The sequence below is a fragment of the Mytilus trossulus genome, chromosome 10 (genome assembly GCF_036588685.1).
Source record: "Mytilus trossulus isolate FHL-02 chromosome 10, PNRI_Mtr1.1.1.hap1, whole genome shotgun sequence".
NCBI lineage: Eukaryota > Metazoa > Mollusca > Bivalvia > Mytilida > Mytilidae > Mytilus > Mytilus trossulus.
The window spans coordinates 65772874-65789913 of NC_086382.1; the positions used below are offsets into that span (position 1 = coordinate 65772874).

General features: G+C 35.2%; 1 protein-coding gene across 1 annotated transcript; it reads right to left on the bottom strand.

The window, feature by feature from the left end:
* Nucleotides 1-6272: 6272 nt before the first annotated feature.
* Nucleotides 6273-11215, bottom strand: LOC134686504 (uncharacterized). Its single transcript, XM_063546173.1, has 3 exons — nt 11160-11215; nt 9910-9949; nt 6273-7386 (listed from the first exon to the last, which is right to left on the bottom strand). Exon 3 carries the CDS (start codon nt 7341-7343, stop codon nt 6306-6308), a length of 1038 nt encoding a protein of 345 aa, XP_063402243.1. The 5' UTR covers nt 7344-7386; nt 9910-9949; nt 11160-11215; the 3' UTR covers nt 6273-6305.
* Between the last annotated feature and the right edge of the window lie 5825 nt (nt 11216-17040).

A 17040-nucleotide genomic window follows, 5' to 3' on the forward strand; every position in this document is an offset into this window, starting at 1 on the left:
GTCGTGTTGAGGTCTTCAAGATCGTGATGAGCTTGGCAAACTTTGAATATGTTCAAAACAATCGGGGTGCGGTCGTGTTAGAAGCGTAGTGAGAGGGCACAAAGATAGTAGCAAGATCGCAAAGGTCGATGTACCATCGTAGCGAAAGCGTGATTCTATACGGAGAGACTGTGCTACGATCTCACAGCGACGTTATTACGACATCATTTCGACCGTTACGTTCTCACCGCAACCCAACTACGCTTCCACTACGACTATAACAAGTGTACACCACGCTGTTCAAGACCATATTACGATTCTATCAGGCCCTTGTCGTCCTCATCAAGCTCTTTTTACATGTACGACCAGACTACGTTCATACTACGACCATCATTCTCGTTGTCATTTTCACATAAAATATATCAAATCTCTCCTGCTTTTGTATGTCTGTATGTAATTAGGACTTCTTGTCCATTTTCTCTAACACTCAACCATGCTTCTCGTTTTTATATAGATAAGACCGTTGGTTTTCCCCTTTGAATGGTTTTTTGGGCCCTTTAAAGCTCGCTGTTCGATGTGAGTCAAGGCTCTGTGTTGAAGGCTGTACCTTGGTCTATAATGGTTTTACATGGATGGAGAGTTGTCTCATTGGCAGTCATACCACATTTCCAATATCTATTGACACTTCAGTGTCATCTCAGCTGTTGCTCACAAAAATATCGTCATTTGAGCTTGATGGATCAGCAATAGGTTGTAATTTAGGTTAGATTGGTCGGTCCGACATATCTGCTTGATCAGGGGTCGTTACTATTAGAGCTCCCTGTGCCTCTATATCAACATCTACCACCAGGCTCACGTGTCCTAGTAGATTTTGGTGGCATGACTGTATTAATTGTTTCCGAGAAATCTACGTATTATATAAATAGAAGGAATGGAACTGTTTTGATATGGAACAGATAAAACTATCGTGGAATATAACTGACCAACTAATATTCAACTGTCAATATTAACTGTCGAGCATCATAAGTGAAGCAAGAAAAGATAACACTTCTGAACACGATGCTGACGTTAATTCTGAGAACGTAGTAAAATCGATATATGAACGTATTATAATCATGGTAAGAACCTGCTATAATCACAGTAGAAGCTTGGTAAGATCGTGTTGCAATCGGATAACTCGTATGGTCGTAGTGAGAACGTGATGAACAGAATAAGCGCGGTGAGAACGTGGTATAATAGAAGCGGGATCGTTGTAGAAGCGTAATGAGGACGTGTAGCATCGTGAAAGTAACGAAAATTTGGAGTAGTTTTGGCCCAAGAAAATGAAATGTTTGATAACTATTTCAAATTGGCACATAACGTTTAGAAATGCATAGGGTCAAGAAATATAACAATCTCCGACGCAGATTTCCGTTGTGGAAACATCCTGCGCAGCCGAGAAACAACAAAATAATTTAACAAAAGCTTAGTTATAACTATTGGCATTACCTCACTAAATGTAAAGTTGTTTCTTGGGTGCACATACTTTTTCAGTCTTAAATATTATACTTCTTTGATGAAAAAACAAGGAAAATCACGAAATTTAACAAAAATTTGCAAATGAGGTAATGCTTTGTTGCCATGGTAACTTGTTCGATGTCAAATTTGTTTTGTTTTTCTTAGTACCTTATACCTTACACAAGTTTTCAGTAATTTAAGAATATGTATGATAACTTTTAAATTTGCAGTAATTTTTGGGCCAAATAAGGGTCTTATTGCCCCTACTCCAAAGTTTACATTATCATGCCGCTCATACCGCGATCTCACCACGATCTGAATTTATTTTAGATTGCAGTGAGCGTGGTGCGATCGTGGTCTAGTGGGACTTGGGCTTTATAAAGAACTTTTAATTTCCTGGACTGATTTACAGAAAACCTAAAAATTTGTCACGAAAGAAGACCTTTTAGAAAAAACATATTCGGCAATTGTAAATTCAAGTTCAAGGGTCACGCCTTATATTATGCAAATTTTGTCTCCAGTGGAATAAAAAAAAAATACCCCTACGACCCCTATACGATCAGGTATATCTGGTCTAGTCTAGTTGAGATCAGTTTGGGGATCGAGTATAGTTGATTTAGTCTAGCTAGTCAAGTGAAGATCGTGAATAGATCGTAAATTGGTCGGAGTAATCGAATGTGTAAACAATTAGTGGTCGGGTTGGAGTCGTGATGGCGTCCTTAATAGTACTGCTACCAGAGGTCATTTTTTAAAACTTTAATGGTCCGGAAGAACACGCACCTAAATTATATATCGATGGAAAGAGGAAATCGTGTACAATAAGAAAAGTTGGGTCGTAAAAATCCAGAGTGGTCACAATTTTGTGAAATTGAGGTCAAAGGTCAGAGCTAAAATTATCAATATTTCAACTACAAGGACAAAAAGGAGAAATATTCTGATATTTATTCAATAGAATGCTACAAAAACAATTCGATCATAAGCATATGCTATAAACGATGTTAAAACGACAAATGTTACTACTTATATGAATAGCTGCCATTACAAAATGGCGTTGATTTGGAACCTTCTGATTTTTTTCCATTTAAGACATGGCAAAAGAAGAAGTGGCCTTGTCCTTTTCACATCCATAAACTTTCATATTGTATATAGTGTTTAACTAAAGTATATTACAGAATTATTTTCTAAACTATAAAACACCAGTTTATCAAATTATTTCAATATTTTTTCTATCGTTGAAAAACACAAAATTCAAGCGCTGAAACAGTGTTTTTAATTTTGCATCCTAAAGGTTGTGTATTTTGTAAAAATTAGTATCTACTTATAGATAAATACATATTGTGTTTTTGCAAAGTCAAAACAGATCAGTTATAACACAAAATATACTAAAGTCACCCGAGGCGAATGCGAGGTTTATAAAAAAAAATGAGTGTAAAACAAAATCAGTTTGGTGCATGAACATTTTTTAGTGGGATAATCCTGGTAAAATAAGTGAACTCATTAATTTGTTAAGGGGAGGATGAAAAATCATACAAGGCAATGCCAATTTTCTGATGTTGTAATTCAAAATCAGTCATGATCCTTATATAACTTTTAAAAGCGACACACAATAGCTCAAGTATTCATTAAACATGTTAAATAGGGACATGAATAAATCTCTTAGTCATCATATGCGGATTCACTACGCGTATAAGCATTATAAGACACTTCCCTTTTCTTATAAGAACAAGTTCGGCACAGGACATGCAGATTTTGTTCAAAGCAAACACAGTTTTTGAGTACAAATGCTACCTGGAGCGTAAATACCGTCAGGATTATGTCAAACTTGCCAGATATTCTAACTTTTGCATAGGAAACACAAAAACAATGTGAGTGCAAAGTTTCGATCAATATTCGTGACCCATATTCCCATATGCATATGCATGATATATCTGCACTGCCAATCCCGAATGTAATTGGGCGAATGTTGCTACAGAAACGATTGATTTTATAATAGCCATACATTTTCGAATTTTTGTTATCTTTAGGGACATATACGGTTCAGAAGCGCCTTTGTGTTATTTTTCATCAATTAACTAACAAATGAACTTTTGAGCATAGGCTCCGTGTTGAAATCCGGACTGTGACCTTTATTGGTTTAACTTTTATAAATTGTGACTTGGATGGTGTGTTGTATCATTGGCATTCATACCACATCTTTCTATATATATTAAGAAGCTATGCGGGCATCATTTCTATAGAAATACCAAAACGAAGACATAGCTCATAAGAGCACTGGTGGCAGGGTGAAGTAGTTGTTCTTCTTTTAATGTATCCTTGATATTTTCAGAAACACCTTGGTGTAATTCTGAAAGTCTCAACATAGACTTTAATTTTCTTGCAGCAGATATGGCATCCCCTATATTGAGTTCAGAGCTAAACTCTATATTTCATATCACTTGGCCTCATTGTGTCTGAATTGTAAGGTGACACAATATCTAGTTAGTTCTGGAGTTTGGCAGTTTGGCAAGCATCAGATGCAATCTTGGGTAAAAGTGATCGGTATATGTATTGGGTCGTTCTCAATGAGAAAGACTTTTTCTTATGGAAAAACAAATCACATTACTAACAATTGTTATTAATGAACTGACAGCAAGTTCAAATTTTAATTTTTTTGTAACTGTTTTACTTAATTGCACGGGTGTTGACTTCAATAAGTACTTGGTTATGCATGGATAAATGATTACTCACATTAACAAGCACAACTTAAAAGACTGTAAACAGGTTTAGAGTACTCAGTTTTGTGTAGTTTTCGGTTTTTTCAAAGGTTTTACTTTTAAACAAAAACCCTGTTTTCATATCCAAACTACAAGGAAGAAACTGAGCGCGAGATCGTATAAAAGTGTCAGATTGTGAGGATGCATGTCGATCAGTTTGATCACATATATGGATTTCTGTTGTTTCTAATCTAAAGTTCCAAAAGGGTGACTGGGAAAACGAAATATGGTCACTTGGTCTTCTCCCGACAGGCAGGAAAACGAAGTGGGACGTCCGTTTGGCTGTGCGGGATGTATCTAGTTCGCAGTCACGTCCAGTCAGAATGGGGACGTTAAATCCGATGCCTCGTGTAAAAGGAGTGCCACGTTCTTTGCACGTTAAAACCCCTTGCAACAACTCTTTGAGTGGTCCGTAGGTGGCCTGTTGCAATGGCAAATTCTGTCCCAATCCAATATACCATCATTTTCCAGTGGCAGTCTTAATTTTCCCGACCATCATCCCGAATGACCTCTATTATGACAAAACCTACTAATTGTTTTTATTGTTAACTTGTTCTCGTCCTGAAGATGCATGAACTATTTGCCACTGGACGTTAGGCAACCAACACTCAATCAATCAATCTTATTTAAAGACGCACCAATTTTCCCTTCTGGTGCAAGTCTCATAACATAACTGATAATTCGTCCAAGGAAAGCAGAATATCAAGAGAAGTTGGTTTTAGCATCCCCTTGTCACACACCAAATCTCTGCGAAACTTCAATAGTACTTTCCCCCCAACCACTTGCATGCATATTAATTGCTCTGAGGTTAAACATTTACACACAATATCAACTATATCCATTTCCGGAAAAAACTCTTATCCGCAGGATTTGGTTAACTTTTATGAAAAGTCAAAATTTTACTGACAAAAATATAACTTATTTACAGAAAATACACGAAAGAACTACTATATATATATTCAAATCACTCAAACATAAATTAGCTTCTCCTACAAAATCTACATAATCACACCTAAACTATCAAATTGATTGTGAAGGAAAAAATAAATGGTGAAACTGATTGACGGATAGGAAATTTCCGTATTTAAAAAATGTACAAATGATGTTTTTATTTTTGAGTTTTTGACAAAATTGTTTGGAATTTACCCAACAAAATTTGCATGCAGTATTGCAATAATATGTTTTGTCCTCTCAAATGTCAAATACTGTTTTTGAATCAAATGTTTTCTCGTTTTCAAAGACAAAAGAGTTAAATTTCTATCTAAAAAACAACCAACTTTAAGTTTGAAAGTTTTACTTGGAGATGGTATTATATTTATATCTTCATCATTCCGATGATCCTTGATGATATGTGCATAGAAAATATTTACGAAAATAGCGGGAAATTTAACCAAAAAATATTTTTTGGAGTTTGAAGGTAACTACCCAAAACCGTACATTAAGGGGTACCCCCATTAAAGGGATAAAATACAAAAATGTGACCATAGAAACTTTTTACGACCCGACGGAAATTAAAATATAGATATGATTCTATCATTTAAAACAATTTGCAGCCGTGTGTTATTCCGGACCATTAAACTCCTTAACTAAGCGTCTTTTTCGATGTCAGTTGCAGTACTATAATGATTTGTGATTGTCGAGTTAAAAGCGTGTACAACTGAATAACGGTCGGATAGCAGTCGTAAACAGGCCCGATCAAGAATTTGGCTACGCTTGGCTGTAGAAATTTGGACAGTCGGAATCATCGAGTTAATCTGATCGGCAGTATGAACCTAGCTTTACTTCTTTATTCAATTCAGTATCATTTTTCTCGTTATACCGAATGACAGCTGTGGTCCGTCCTGTCTTGTTTTGAAACTGTTTGCTGTCTACTAGATGTTTTATTCGTCGGTAGGTGGCTGTTTTATTGATTTTTATCTCTACGTTATATTTTCATTCCAAAATTTATTATAAATTAAACAAATTATATACAATTTACATGATTCTTAAATATAGCTAAGATTTCGATAAAAATACAAAATTGAATCGATCAACCTTTTCAATCATTATAGTCTCAAGGTCCTGTTTAATTATACCTTATTTTTTATTCATTCTTAGTTTTTGAATTTGCGGTATCATGCATTTCATTTGCTGCATCATATCTTTTTGTGGAATGTCGACAGGACCTAGAAATGGTAAACGTGTTCTCTCTGCATCTTCTGCCAATGAACAGTGCCGTAATGCTGCATCAAAGTTTCCTTTACTCATATATATTGTTGCAATCATGTAATAGGCATTAGGGTATTGCTTCTCACATTCAGGCGCCATGCTGATAAACTTTTCAAATAGCTCAATTGATTTCTCAGGATCACTTTCCATATGCTGATATGCGATTCCATAAAGAGCTCTATAATTTGAGTTGTCTAGATCGAAACATTTCTGAAACGAATCAAGCGCACGCTCATGCTGCTCTGTAGAAACGTATTTTGAGCCAAGATAATAATATATGTCAATAAGAATCATTCGATAGGGCTGTGCATTTGTTTTCGGTTTAAGTTTAAAGGCCAATAGCTCAGATGATTTTATGTATAATTTTGAGGACTCGAAATCCGATAAAAGATTATTTCCCTTTTCTCCCTTCAGTAAGGTTCTCCCAAGTATTATAAGCTTTGCATACTCAGCAAATACATCATCAGGTTTTAACATCAAATATTGGTCGATAAGAACAGAGGTAGTGTCCGGTGGACGGAAAGGCTCATACATACTGTTTTCGCAAATGTGACCATATACAATATTTTCAAAGGCTGGTCTAAGAACTTCGCAGTCTTTCAAATTATCCACACTTTCTCTGTTGTAGCCTTTTATTATTTCGACTGCCATTTTAAAGTGAAAAACAGCGCGTCTAAAATAACTTGCCGTGGGAGATTTCGGATAATGTGAGAAATCATTCGAGTCAAAAAGTTTATTTTCTCTAAATATTCTTGAAGAATCTCTGGCCCCTTGAGCTTTTTCTTCTTCACCACGTTTCAAGAAACTGAACATTGACATAATTGCAGGATTATCCATAAGCGCCCGAAAATCTGGAGCTCCTTTATGTAATTTTGTGAAGTCAAATTGTTTATCATCATTCGCCATTTTAATTTCCACCGGTTTTATTTTGGACTTTGGTACTGTTATTCTAGAATATTAACATATAAGTATAAACGTAACTATCAGACAATTTCAAATTTTAAAATTCGATAAAATGAGCACACCCTGTTATTTTTAGAAAATTTAAGCTCACAAACAATTCAATGTTGTGATATAGTTTCAGCTACAGTGTGTCTTGGGTTGCCGCATACAGTTTGTACGCTTGTTTATATTATTTGAGATGTAAATAAAATACGTGTTTACTCTATGGATCTCGCGAGGAATTGTTTTACGGTTTACTGAGAACTCAGTCCGTTGATCTACATTTATATGAAGTTACATAAGATTGGCTATTTGTTCTTTGAGTATAATTTCAAAGCCATTGTACTGTTTAAAAAAATCACCGTATTTAGATGGCTATTGCAAAAAATATGGAATATCTAGCAAAATGTTTGAGCATTTGATACCTAACAAACAATCAGTAATCAAAGAGTCAAACTAACGTGTTTTAACTCTGACGAAAACCGAAAAGCGACCAGAGATTTCATCAAATGTTCATTAAATTCTTTATGAAAATTTGTAGTGTTAATATGAGGTGTGGAAACTGACAAAAACACCGAAGATACTCTATTTCTTCAGAAAAGGCTGCAACAAATAATGTATTGTAACAGAATAAGGAAAACGATGATGACTTATACACAAATCATGTAGACTTTTAACACAGTTATTTGACAATTTGTAATTATCAAACCTTAGCAAAGTTGATTTACCATTTACGTCTATATTTTTTGAGGCGCATTTTAACAGTGAAAAAAAAATCTGTTAATTTAAAGGAGAACATTTAGTAAGTAAGTTTTTGAAGTCTTTTTCATTTGTCATTTAATGACTTTTATAGCTAACTATGCAGCAAGGGTTTTGCTCGTTGTTGAAGGCCATACTGAGAACTATAGAGTGGGATGCTCGTTTTTGCCATATATTTCCATGTTTTCTACAGTTTATGTTCAGGTCTATATGTTTTTGAAGTATACTGATAACTTCAATCGCAAAATATCCTAAGCTTGAAAACAGGTTTGTTTGAAAATAATCATCTGTAAAGTTAGATTAAAGGGTGTTTGAAATTTCCTGATGTTTTGTCAATGGTGGACACATATTCGCCGTTTTTACACATCTATTTAAAACCAAATAAATACAGCTTGATATAATATTTATCAAATAGATTTCATTATAGATGAACAGCAGACATTTCAAAGGTGTAAAAAAACTTAAATTTAGGCCAATCAGTAAAAAATTTGTTAAAAAAAAATTCGTTGAAAATCCTGTTTTTCATTCAGGAAAATGACCGAAAATCTTCGGCCGTTTTTCGGCCCTTTGCAGTAAGTGCCGTAATTTTGTTTAAGTTTAAAAAATAATCATATTTGTTATAAAGTTATAATTTATCAGCATAGTTCTTCCATTTCAGCCATCCTTTGAAGTGCTTACACCTCAAAATCATAAAACGGCGAAGTTGTGTCCCCGGCGAATATGAGCCCCCCCCCCCCCCTCTATTTGTTAACTTTTACATCATTCGGTCTCGGATGGAGAGTTGTATAATTGGTAATCGAACGTCAGATTGTTATATTGAACCCTATATAGATTCTTGACTATTCGGATGACATATTGTAGATACACCTCCTTGTTTTAAAACTGTTTGCTATTCTCTGGATGTGTTTGTATATTTGAAAATGATTAAATGTGTTTATTTTCAGAGATAACGTTTGTTCATCATAACATCGGTAACATTTCAGGCATTTGTTGTCCGTTATAATATGTTTGAATCGTGGTTAAATAAAGCCCAAACGCTTGTTTTCAACCGTCGTTTACACCTTGTGTATACTTGTGTCGTTAATCTCTTTAAAGTAAGGTAGTACTTCATTTGCCACAGCGGCTTAGCCCGGCTTAGCCCGGTTGACGCTTCCGGTATAGGCACAGTCGCTTCATTTGCTGTAAAACAAGCCGCCGGCGCAAATAGGCATACGCCGCTCTCGCCGGTGTACACTAACCGGCAAGCAATCAGCCGGTCATAAAAGTATGGCGGAAAGTGCAATTTTAGATAAATTATCGGAATTTAAAAGGTGAATATTGATTTTTGTCAATCAGACTAGTATGATACATGATACTTAATTAGTCCACTACGACGATATTAAATTGCCATGCTATATTTTATTTTCAAATTCATAAAATTATCTCGGAGAAACGTTTTTATGATGAATAAGGCCCCAGAAAAAAATTCTGCATCTTAAAAATATATATTTATTGTTAATAGGTTCATCTTTTATATTCCCTAGCTTAGAAAGCAAAAAAGTATAAATGTGAACTTCTGTCGCCATCTTTAAATCAGCCGGTTCCACTCGTTTTATTTTCAGCCATATTTAACCCGGTCACGTGATAGGGCGAACCGGGCATAGCCCGACCTAGAACAAATGAAGCAGCCCCTTAAGTAAGTTAATGTTTGTGTGATTTTGGTCTTTTGTGGATAGTTGTCTCATTGGCAATCAAATCACATCTTCTTTTTTATATACAAAATTAATCTTACTAATATCATCGATAGGTAATATCTGTGTTCTTCTTTTTTTCTGTAAAAAAAACCCCATCAAAATATAGTGATTTCAGTTAAATGATTGATTCAGTTCGATTTTCAAACTGTCAGTTTCAAAATGTTTATGCATATTCAGGATGAGCACACATTAACAATAACTCTATAAGGAATCTCTATGAAACGGAAGTCCGATATTAATGGCGATAAATTAGAACTGTTATTGGAAATAAATGAAGACATATTACAAATTACACAAGACATTTGCACTGCTACCTTGAACTCTAGAATATGTAAAGTGATGAATATTGAAATATGAAATTGTTTATGTTTTATTATTCAAGTTGAAGCGGTGAATTATAGTGAAATACAAATTTTAAAATAACAAATCAATTGTGCAGCCATGACCATATACCTTTTGCTCCTAATTACGTAATAAGCTTTCGAACGAGGTTAAAAGTATTTCTGTAAATAAAGGCTGAACCCAGAGTATTGTATTCCATTATTCAAAATATCCTTTTCATTATTCAAAATTGGCAATTTCTTAATTTTTACGCGTATTTTGGCATAACCCCCCCCCCCTAATGATCATTGCTACACAATCAACCTGTTATATCTAAAGCAAAGGTCCATTGAAAATTAAAACAAACCCAACGTAGAATATTTTAATTTATATATTTTTTTTTGGTATTTATGCAGGTCGTCCATACATTGAACCAAGGACTTTTAGGAAACTTGAGAAAAAAATAAAATCAAAAATTAAAAGAGTAATTTTTTTTTTTCTGATATTATTTCAATATTTGTTAGATGACACAAGAATGACGAATTTAGAAATACGGGATATAACCATAGTCTCACAGTCATTTTTTATGTTTTATTCACTGTTCACCGCTTCAACTTGAATAATAAAGCATACACTATTTCATTATTCATTATTCATCATTTAACATTGAAAAGTGAATAGTGAACTATTTCATTATTCATTATTGATATTTGAATACTGACAAATGGATAATGGACGTACTTCAGCCCGGTAAAACAGACCGAGTTGAATAATTTTTGACGATATAAATACGATATGGATGTGTAAAAACTGATAAAAACATAGACAGAAGACTACGTTAACTTTATGATATGTATATGCATAATTTCAAGATTTTGATTAACATTATTTTCACCAGTCACTCGCTTCATATGACTTTATAATGTGTTAGATTATAGATAATAACAATTTTAGATGTATAACTTACCTTGCCGACACAAGTGTAGTCTACGTCAGACCAAAAAGTAAACAATCCGCCCACCTTTAAGGTTCAGAGATATGAAAGTAAAACAAGAATTACATTTATTAACATTATATGTTTCTAGAAAGTCATAGATACTCCAATAAACAAACATGTAATTACCCAGTGAAAGTCTCAAGAGCACCGCCTATATGTAAGAAGTAAGTTGATTTTTAATTGTTCATTTATCCATACAGTTTTCCTAAATAATACAAACTAACAGTTAGCCAGTCAAAAGACTTAGTATAGCCTTCTAGATTCTTTAAATAAACACAAAAAAACATATTATAGAGGGGGAGTATATACTAGATTAAGATTATCATTTTGAGATTGGAGGACTATTACATTTTCCCGTTTTTAGTAGGGCCTACAGTGAAGAACCCAAATAGTGAAATAATGTGAAGGATGTCGACTTTGGAGCACCGTGATTGAATGATAGATCCGGCTACTATATATATATATAAAAGCACTTTGATGTTTACTGTATGTTATATTTCAGTAATAGTGTTTTTAATTATTTTCAGAAAACTTAATGTTTATATAAAATATTCTTAACACTACGATTCGGCACTGACGATAACAAAACCCGTGTCTAGTATAATCAGTTATCAAAGGTACCAGGCTTATAATTAAATACTCCAGACACGAGTTTCGTCCACATAATACCGGCGTCACATATCAATGTAAAGCACCGACGTACGCCGGACTCGGTCAAAGCTTGGATCGGACGTTCAAGTCACGTATGTTGGCGTAAGTCTGGCGTTTTTCTTACGTAGAATAAATGCATTCTAAGAAGGAAAAACGTCCATTGAACGTATTTGGGACACTTCATGTAACGGTGAATGTTATCAACATGTTGTAGAGCCATGGCTAGAAGATATGCATTCCTGCTTCTTTTCAGGCAATCCATCATAGCAAGTACCAAACTGAACACTACCAAACCTTTTATACCGTTTTATATATGCACTTGGATATGCAAATTCACAGACATATGCCACCATGAATGTCAGAGAAAGATTCGTTGAATGTCAGAATACGTTTTTGTTACGCCAAGGGTGCGTTTTATACGTCCACAGAGCGCTAAAAGTACGCCGGTGCATGTTACAAACACGTCCAGCTAACGTCCAAGTAAACGTCGAACAATCTTGAGGCGTATACAACGTGCCCTAAACGTGTCTCAAACTAATACCGGCGTCACACATTGGCGTATAGACCGGCGTGCACCAAAGGTACAAAGAAAATTGAGTCGGTATACGTTAGTTGCTCGCCATAGGAACGCTAAGCAATCCTAAAGCGCGCTTTGCATAAGTTTGAACTACGTAGAAATATTAATGCAAAGGTATAAGCTTGGTGAAAGCTATAACTCCAGAAATATTATTTTATGCAGCATAAAAATTTTCATCCAGCTCAAGCGTTTGTAAAGCTTAAGAGTATACCTGAACTCTACACGCACATAATACATACGCTACACGCGCGTTGAAAACGCTACAGATTAGTTTGAGACACGTTGAGGACACGTTGTATACGCTTCAAGATCGATCGACTTTTACTAGAACGTATGCGGATGTGTTTGTAACAAACACCTCATAATAAAACGTCACAGACACGCATAAAGCACGGATTATTGTCACAGATACGACCTGGAAGCTTCTCAAATACGTTCAAGAGTCTTTTTTTCCCGTCGTAGCGTGCATTCCATTTACGTAAGACAAATGCCAGGCATACGACCACATACGTTACTTGAACGCCAGATAAACGCTTAGATACGCTTCTCTTACGCCCAAAAGAGGTTTCCCGATTTTGCTACCGTACCAACCGTTACGGTAGTACGAACTAGGAGACGTCATTGAACTTTTGAAATTCAATTCATATATGCTGAATATGCTGCATAGAAATTTCCCGTCTTTATCACAAATTGTATACCTTTACATTTCGACGTACTTCAAACTTATGCAAACGCGCGTCTAACAATTGGTTAGTGTTCCTCTTGCGTGCAACGTATACGGACGTAGTCATTTTTCTCTGTATGGCTGCATGTGCACGCAGGTCTATACACAATGTGTGACACTTGCATCAGACTTATCGTTGACGCTCAGATCAAAATAGTTATAAAGCCAATCAAGTACAAAGTGGAAGAGCCTTGAGTACCAAATAATACAAATTATGAAATTGGTAATATTTGTTATGAGCATCGTGTATGTTGCTGGTCGAATACATCGTATAAAATCATAGATCAATTTGGCAGTATTGTGTTTCATGACCAATTGTTTTGTACCTGAAATCCAGCGATTCGTTAAGTCTGGCAAGGTGTTTCGACCTAATTCACTAGCTGAGTATTCGACATTTTGAGAGGATCAATCTGTTAAAAGAGAACCATTTAATATGAATAGAATAGAATAGAATATTTTAATATTAAAGTGCAGCCTGAATTATAACTGCATTCATATATACAAGTAATTTTCAGCCTGCCAAATAGGCTTATGATGCACTGTACATTGTGTATCATTATTAAAAAAAATTATATATTTCCAATTTACACGCAAATTATAGCCAGGCACGTTATCAGTTGATCACAGATTGTCTGATAGTAAAACAGTTCAAAACAAAGATAGAAACAAGCTTGTTGTAATTACAAAATAAATGTTTTATTTTGATGTTCGCTCGTAGCGTAGTTAATAGATGTAGGAAGATGTGGTGTGAGTGTCAATGAGACAACTCTCCATCAAAATAACAATTTAAAAAGTAAACCATTATACCGGTAGGTTAAAGTACGGCCTTAAACACGGAGCCTTGGCTCACACCTAACAACAAGCTATAAAGGGCCCCAAAATTACTAGTGTAAAACCATTCAAACAGGAAAACCAACGGTCTAATCTATATAAACAAAACGAGAAACGAGAAGTCTATGTTGCACTTATCTCTGATAACATTAAATAATGTTGTTCGTAATTGTTCATAAAACAGCAACATTCGTCCTCTTTTGATTGAGACTTGCACATTTTACAAAGGCGTTGGTCAAGTGGCACACTGCGAATTCTGCTCTTTTCAATCTCTAAATGTAAAGTTCCGCTCCGCATCCGGGCTATCACTGATCGTTGTTGCTTTGGTATACACTCTTTCAAGTATGGCTCTACATTGTCGTCAGTTTTAATGCTTTTATATGTTCGTAATTTAGGCATATCTTCCAATACATTTAGAAATTCCTGTTGATGCAGTTCAACGAGTTGGTTCTTAACACAAGATACGATATGAGCCATTGGTCGTCGTTCTGAGTTTTGATTGAGATACACATCTTGTAGACCACATTTAGTCATTATTGTTTTTACATCATTACTACATGTTCTTTTATATCTGTTGCCAACTACAGTGGATATCACTTCTAACCTCTCATTAGAACTGTCAGAATAATCTGTCATAGAACTGTTCTAACCTGTCCTAGAACAGTTCTAGGTAGAACTGACTAAATCAGTTCTAGGTAGAACTGTCAGGATCAGTTCTAGGGTAGAGCTGTCTAAAACTGTTCTAGGTAGAACTGACTGAATCAGTTCTAACCGTAGAACTGTCAGCAGAACTGACCAAATCAGTCAGGACTGAAGAACAGTTCTAAATGACGTCACTGCAGAAAGGGCACTGTAGAATTAAGAAGAAAACAACCAGTTCCAATATTACTTTACTATATATAATAGCCGATTTTTCTATATTTTTACTGATCAAAAGTTTAATAAACATGTACAAATATCGAAGTGGATAGGAGGTTATCCAACTCATCGGAGAAATATTTTTATAAGATTGCAAATGAAACATTACGTTTCTTCGTTCCCCGTTTTTAACAGTCTCTTCGTAAATATAACTCTGCATTTAATTCAAGGAAGATTTAATCTTAATTTACCTTGTTTGTCTTGGATTTACATTCATGACTTAGGATTCTGTTTTGACAAATGTTCAAACGAAAATTGTACAGTGGATGAATTATGGGATTAATGAAAACAGAGTTGTTAACGTAAACAAACTATGTACATTTGCATTATCTCGTTACCAAACCTATCCATAACAATTATGAACAATATCTGGGAGTCTGGAACGTCAGAAAAATATACTCGATCTAAACATAAATGAAATATTTTCCACTGGACGTTAGGCTACAAACAAAACCAATCATTGTCCTTCTTCAAATTATATTGGCAGTATCAGTATACTATTCCAAGAAGAGAACTTCTCATACATGTACGTTTCATTTTAAAATAAAGTATATGAATCAGTCATGTGTCTAATGCGGCCATAGTATTGACAACGTGTATTTGATCTTGATTGTCTTTGACTAGAATTTTCCCGTCGACTGTCTATGTATCTTGGATCATGCGTTCGACTTTAATTTGCCTTGCTTTATAAGCAATATTATTACGAGTTTTTGTTAGATCTTCGTTCATATGGACTTTATGGGTTTCACGCTTCTCCTTCAGATGCCGTTTACATTTGAGTAATCATTTCTTAATTGCTGGGTCTCTTAATCTGACGATAATTTGTCTCGGTACTGTGTTTTTGTTGTTCCCTGGATTACTTCGTGGGGTGCCTATTCTATGCGACCGAATTATGTCTCTATCTTGGTAGTTACTATCAATTGACCTCACTAGTTCCGTGACAAGCTCAGTAGTCTTCTCTGATGTTTCGTCTTTACTACCGTCCGAATACCGTTAATGCGTAGAAGGTCCCGGCGACTATACTGTTCTACTGCGTCTAAGTCATCTCGTAGCTTTTGGTTTTCTTTAGTAAGCGTATCAATTTCTTGTTTATATTGATTGATTGTAGCCTTGATGGTATAGTCAATCTCTCCGTGAAGCATATCTTTCAACTGCATCGCAATATGTGTAATGTTTTGTTGCGATAGTGAACATGTGATCGTCTGTAATGTTTCTGATATGGACTGATGTTCTAGAGAGCTTAGGCCGGCTGGCACGGAAGAATGGTGGATTACTGACGGATCAATACGGACAGGCGACTTACATGTGTCGTTATCTTTTGTTGTTGACATAATGTAAATTTTGGTGTGTTCTTGTTGAGGTGGTGTTGGTCTACCGTCTCTGCGTAGTCGTTTTGATTGTTCAGGGGTCTGCATTGACCTGATGTTACACCTAATTGTAACTATTGTTGTTGTTGTTGTTTTTGTTATTGTTAGCTTTAACAAAGGGCCAAGTGAGCTTTTCTCATCACTTGGCGTCCGGCGTCCGGCGTCGTCGTCCGTCGTCGTCGTCCTGCGTTAACTTTTACAAAAATCTTCTCCTCTGAAACTACTAGGCCAAATTTAACCAAACTTGGCCACAATCATCATTGGGGTATCTAGTTTAAAAATTGTGTCCGGTGACCCCGCCAACTAACCAAGATGGCCGCCATGGCTATAAATAGAACATAGGGGTAAAATGCAGTTTTTGGCTTATAACTCAAAAACCAAAGCATTTAGGGCAAATCTGACATGGGGTCAAGATTAAGATCTATCTGCCCTGAAATTTTCAGATGAATCTGACATTCCGTTGTTAGGTTGCTGCCCCTGAATTGGTAATTTTAAGGAAATTTTGTTGTTTTTGGTTATTATCTTGAATATTATTTTAGATAAAGATAAACTGTAAAAAACAATAATGTTCAGCAAAGTAAGATCTACAAAAAAGTCAACATGACCAAAATGATCAGTTGACCACTTTAGGAGTTATTGCCCTTTATAGTCAATTTTTAACCATTTTTCGTAAATCTTAGTAATCTTTTAGAAAAATCTTCTCCCCTGAAACTGCTGGGCCAAATTATTTGAAACTTGGCCACAATCATCATTGGGGTATCTAGTTTAAAAATTGTGTCCGGT